General features: G+C 43.1%; 1 protein-coding gene across 1 annotated transcript; it reads right to left on the bottom strand.

Annotated features, from left to right (window-relative positions):
• Nucleotides 1-208: 208 nt before the first annotated feature.
• On the bottom strand, nucleotides 209-5,389 carry LOC109770833 (ACT domain-containing protein ACR12). The gene is made up of 10 exons (XM_020329544.4): nucleotides 5,078-5,389; nucleotides 3,635-3,686; nucleotides 3,035-3,148; nucleotides 2,811-2,905; nucleotides 2,330-2,408; nucleotides 2,153-2,212; nucleotides 1,894-1,949; nucleotides 824-929; nucleotides 672-740; nucleotides 209-585 (listed from the first exon to the last, which is right to left on the bottom strand). The coding sequence occupies exons 1-10, from the start codon at nucleotides 5,179-5,181 to the stop codon at nucleotides 523-525; spliced, it is 798 nt and encodes a 265-aa protein (XP_020185133.1). The 5' UTR covers nucleotides 5,182-5,389; the 3' UTR covers nucleotides 209-522.
• Nucleotides 5,390-5,919: the final 530 nt, after the last annotated feature.

The raw sequence follows: 5,919 nt of genomic DNA, 5'->3' as shown, positions 1-5,919 counted from the left end.
TATCAAAAAAAGTGGAGGTCTGGAAGGATCATGCACCACACTTGATGGAGAAGATAGAAAAGTAGCCCGTGTCCAGAGTAGGAAGATAGTGCCGAGACCAGCAGCCTCAAACCAATGACACGGCATGCTGGTAAATTTGTGTGCCAACGCTAGAAGTTCCCTATCCGCAAAAAAAAAAAACGCTAGAAGTTCCCATCACCATGTGACATTAAGCAAGACACGATCTTCACATACGTAACCTGGTTTTTTACATGCACATGAATTATAGTACTATGAACTTACAGACCACACTCGGCACGCGTGAATGCTTTCCAATGTGATTCCTCTAGGAAACCAATGGGATGGGGCTGCTAAAGCTCCCAAGGGCCACATGTCCAACCATAGAACATAACTGCATCAGACGGCCCAGTTTTAATGCATTTTCGGAACACATGTGCCATATTTTGTTTTGCTTACAACAGAAATTGAAGTGCAAAAGGCTTCATAGGCAGGAACTCAAAACGAGCCGCCACAGAACAATCATCAATAGCTGTCTTCATCTGTCTCGGGCCTCCGGAGGTAATAGCGCAAACAATTAACCAGCACCTGTAAAACGGAATTATCAAGAGTTCAATATTGCTGAGACGAGCAAGAAGGTTACTAAATGTGCTAATCTTGGCGTGGGTATATACCTGAGATAACGAGCTGTTAAGTTTTGCGCCTCTGTAACTCACATGAAACTTGTCCTTGGCAACCAAGCCCTGAATAAGACAACCGGCATGAACTAAGGAAGGGCCTTCATAGCTGAGTGACTACCATAACAAAGAGACAGAAACTGGCATACCTCAGTATCAATCTCAGCTGATTCCACATCAACGTTTACGTCAGTAATGATCTTGATTACTTCCAAGAGTAAGCCTGGTCGATCAGCTGTCTCTATGTAAAGCATGCTGCACATGTTCAACTAAAACTGGTGAGGAAGTAGATGATGTACATCAAACCAAGAAAAATCAGAAACAGATTATTCAGGTTCTATAAGATGTGATTCTTGGCAAATGGATAAACACATTTGCTTTCTAACATATGAAGTTGTGTCAAACACAATCAACTACTCCCTCCATTCCAAAACACTTATTTTGGAACGGAGGGAGTATTACGCAAGGTGCAGTACCCAAGAATCAACAAGTTCCGTCAGCATGGCGACTTGCCCAAACACAACCAAATCCAGCAGACCGATATGTACCTAGCCTGTCCTTTCTATACCAAACCATCCCATTTTTCATTTTAAAGGTGTCCTATGAGAGATGTACGATAATGCCTGAACCCGACTAGCCTAGACATGTTTATAATGCAAGGATGCCTCCAACGCAAGAACAAAATTTTGCAGCTTGGCCCAAACTTGGGAGGCACATACCTTACTACTAGTCAAATGCACCTGCTTATTATGTCAGGTGATTCCTTTTACGGGAAATTATGTCGGTGATTTAAAATTTCAAATGCTCAACAAGATAACTAGGCCTCAAGAAACTGTAGTCACTGCCCATGTAAAACCCTCCATTATGATACTAGGTAACAATCACGTGAATATTAGTTTTGGCAGCATTAGCAGACGATAGCTAGAGACTCAGTTAGTCAAATGTGTACGAATAGTGCTTTGGTACATATACAAGATACAACCATACGGCAAACCGTGGTGTAACATATGTGTGATGTCACCATATGACAACTATTACGTACTAGTGAATTTAGTTAGCCAATGTGCAGGAATAGCACACAACACACAATACCATGCATGTGCATGCCACAGAAGTAACATATATGGGATAATATGCATGACAACTAATTAGTCACCGTACATGCTGACATCATGCTACACAAGCGGCATACAGTAATTAGAAGCTATCATGATCAAACCTTCTTTTCGGTCCATCATCTTGCACAATTACATGTGTTGCTACGTCAACATCAACCTGCCATAGAGAACATAAATTAATTAATTGCTCAAGATATAGGGAAAAATTAAAATTAACAGCATAACACTTGGATGTCTGTTTTAAAATATCCAGTGTGTAAACACTGAGGAGAATCCATCCCTATAACGAAAATATGCCTAAAAAAGCATGGACCAGCATCAGCGCTGAATTAGCAGGATGAGAACATCCACCGAACTCACCTTCTTCTCAGGGGCTTTAATTCCAAAAAATTCACCCATAGCTAGCTTCTCGCTTGATTCCTATACACATATTGCATATTATTCTGATATTTCGATTAATCAAAACGATAACCAATCTAAAGCTACCAAACACCAAAATCTAAAACACAACTGAAGAACTTGAATTCTGAAACATACGGGATGATACTGCAGAAGGTTGTTAATGATGGTCAGCCGTATTGTTTCCAACATGTCAGGGTCCTCAACCTTACGCCCTCTGGACAGAGACAGATGATATAAACAGATAAATAATATTAGAACATGACCAAATCACCACAACTGTCTTAGTATGATAATCACAGGTGCAATTTCTAAGGAATATTTTGAAATTTTAGTGTGTCAAGGCATCCTTCCATAAAGTCAGTAAAAAAAAAGAGAGAAACAGTACTTTGATGAATGCATGTGCAATGTGTTCAATGGTAATTACAGAAAATAGACCACAAGGCAGCTAAACTAAAATATCAGTAATAATATGTGGACATTGCACAGTTGCACAAAGTGTAGCATCCAAAAGTGATGAATCAAGCATACATATACCCTCCTTTACTTCTCAAAGTGCAAACAAACAACTAAATGCTGTATAAGAAATTGCAGCAAACAGAAAGTTGCATGCACCCACAATCGCATGATGTGGAACTTTGTTTGTGTGACAGATGAATCAGTTGCCACACTTCCTTTCGTCACATCAAGGCCCAGGTCCTTGAGTGCCTTCATCTGCAAACAGTGAACACCACGACGCAATAATTTATAGATACAGAAAATCTGTAACTTATAAATCATTAAAGCATATCTAAGCAAGGCCAGACCAAAAAAAGGGCATCCCCGGCACAATAAAATGCATACCGTATCAAGTAGTGCCCCCAAACGATCTCCAAAACTCAGTTGCACAATGGTTGCATCACGGTCTGAGTCTTGGTCTATCAGTACAACTGGCTGTGGAACTGCGTCGTCAGCTGTCTGTGATATAGATTTGTTTTAAAAAAATGCACGTTTGAAATCATCAGTTGAGTGTGTGTTCAAATAATAGAATGCCAGCATGTAAGAAGAACAAAAATGCCGAGAATAAAAAAAGAACTTTCCAAAGAAAAAACTAATCATTTCAGTATATCAGAATGTTGGCATCTCTATCCATACAATGAATTGTTGAAATATGTAGCAACTCTTGGTATAAGCAGAACTACTTTGACATCTGATGTCTAGGACCATATTGCTTCACGTCGGTCCTCAGAAGAATAAATTGTACAGTGAGACCTAATAGGTAGACTGAGATTTTCTAAAACTGAAAGTGGTCTGAGTTGTCCATAAATATTTCATTGCTCAGGAATATGAGTCTTAGACACATTTTTATGCGAATTTGCAAGGCTGAAGAATATACTGCAGTGCCACAGTCCATATGTTCCACAAAGTTGTGGTAATTTGAGAGATGTAGTCATGCAAATATACCATTGAGGAAGCTCCCAACACGTTAGCTGAGTTGATAGATTGGCAACAAATCCTAGAAGGATGGCAAAATTAAAAAAATATTAGCACATGGAAACAATGTAGGACAGAACACTGATATACTGCAGAGGACATTGGCAGCAAAGCCAATACAGACAATTAATTAAAGCATGAGAAACTCAGAATGGTATCAGGATTTATCTAAAAACACGGCAGGCAGAAGACTTGTGCCACTACCCTTTACAGGTTTCCTGGTTATAAGCACAAAATTTTACTTAAAATATAGTTATCATTATGTAGGTTCACATATGAACACAGCTAGAATTCATATGTTTTCAATGGTGCACAAATCCTGTCAGGACCTGGTGGAATCGATTCTTAACGAGGCAGCTCCCTGGAGTCTGGAGACTGGCAGGAGCGAAAGAAGTCAGGAACCTTGCGCTGCAGCTGCACTCCCGGTCTGTAGGTGCACCACGTCCTTGTTTGGCACTTCTTCCAGCACAAATATGAACGGAACACAACTGGGCTTTGCACATCGTATCTTAAAATGAAGATATAGCCTTTTGAGAGAAAACAGACAGAGCAATCGGAAATCCTTGTGCAGGAAAATTGGTCCTCACTTGTCATTTATTCGTTTACATATTACAAGAAAGAAACGGAAGTGCATTTTTTACTTTGTGCTGATCCGATTCGGATGAAAGCTGCAATTCTATTCTATGCATAAAATTTCCTTCTCAATTGTGTTCATTCTACTGCTCCTAACAAAATGGTTACTACAACTTCAAATTTGACATGTCGTATTTCCACATCCATGCACTGAATTCAGTGCGAACAATGCAAATATGTAACAGGCTTACAGGCCTCAACATATGAACAGGGATATTTGGAACTATTCTTCGTCAAATATAACAATACAGAGCACATCACAATCATATCCAATCTAAGTCTCAAAGTTATAGGATAATCATGGATTTATGGTCAGTGAGATAGAATGCATACTCATCTAGGAAGGCCGTGAACAACCGAGCAACACATCCTGAAGTCAACGGTAGCATCTATTCCTCCCATAGGATTTCCCTGAGCTGAGCTAATCTAACGGGCAGATGACTAGCTCGCAGAACCGAAACGCTCAACGACACATCATGGTTCACCTTTCAACACCCATTATTCAACCCAGTGAGGAGAAAGTGGAACCGCAGCGACGAAACGGGATCAATCGACTGATCCCGTTCCAAGCCCCAAACTGGTCGAAGGCAGCACTGGGCACTGGCTCCGCTCTCATTCAGAAAGCGCCACCCCGATCGTCCTAGACTCGAACCAATCCAACAACAGCTAGCGAGGCGCGCCGAGGCACAGCACACAGTAGGAGGAACAGGGATGGAATCACAGGACCGGGTTCAGAATCGGGAGAAACCGAGCGCGCGGAGGGCGGCTCAGATCGCTCACCTCGGGAGAGATCGGGGGGCGGCGAAGCGGAGGGGACGCAGCGGCACGCGAGGGGCCGCGGCGGCGGGGCGGACGAGGTGGCGGTGGGAGGTGGCGAGCGCCATGGCCTCTGTCACTCGGAACGCAGGGAGTGGCGCAGTCGCGGTGTGCTTCGGTTTGGTGTTGGTAGGCAGTCGGGGTGGGACGGAGGGGGAGGGGGAGAAAAGGGGACCGTCGTGGTGGCCAGCCGCGTAGATGGTGAGTGGGACGTGAGATTTCTTTTCGTGCGCCCACTTGGGCGACGGGAGGGACACACCCTTGTTTTCTTGTGCGGGAAACGTCCCACTTCCAGTACGTCATCCAGGTTAGCTAGCCCCCTCGCACTTGTCCCGTCGCGTGCTACGGGGTCGCGCCGGTGGGTGCTGACGACCTTGGCAGCACATCAACGGCTGCACTCGCAACGCCGCACCGGCCGTGCTCTTTTCTGACACACACACCACACGGATGACGACACCTGTACCAGCAAGCTAAAACTCATACAGTAGTAAACAGTTTTGTTTTTGTTTTGAGGTAGTAAAAAGCTTTTTTTTAGATGAGGTAGTAGTAAAAAGTTGCTGTGCCAGCGAAAGAAGAGCTTCAAGCCAATTGGTACGTATATTCTCTGATAACAGAAATAAAAAAATATTTTCGAAAAGTAGCCGTAATGCCAATGAGCCTCGCTTCGGTGTTGCAAGTAGCGGCAGACATGGATTGCGTGTGCAACTAGCTTGGCTCCTGGTTTTATTCTAATGGAGGGACGTTTTGGGGGCGGATCATGTAGGCGAAATGATACTTTTTCTCTTGAGCAATCACAGCGGACGGAC

Source organism: Aegilops tauschii, chromosome 5, assembly GCF_002575655.3.
Source record: "Aegilops tauschii subsp. strangulata cultivar AL8/78 chromosome 5, Aet v6.0, whole genome shotgun sequence".
In the NCBI taxonomy this organism is placed as follows: Eukaryota; Viridiplantae; Streptophyta; class Magnoliopsida; order Poales; family Poaceae; genus Aegilops; species Aegilops tauschii.
The sequence above is the reverse complement of the archived record's forward strand: the minus strand, read 5'-3'. Positions and strand labels throughout refer to the sequence as shown.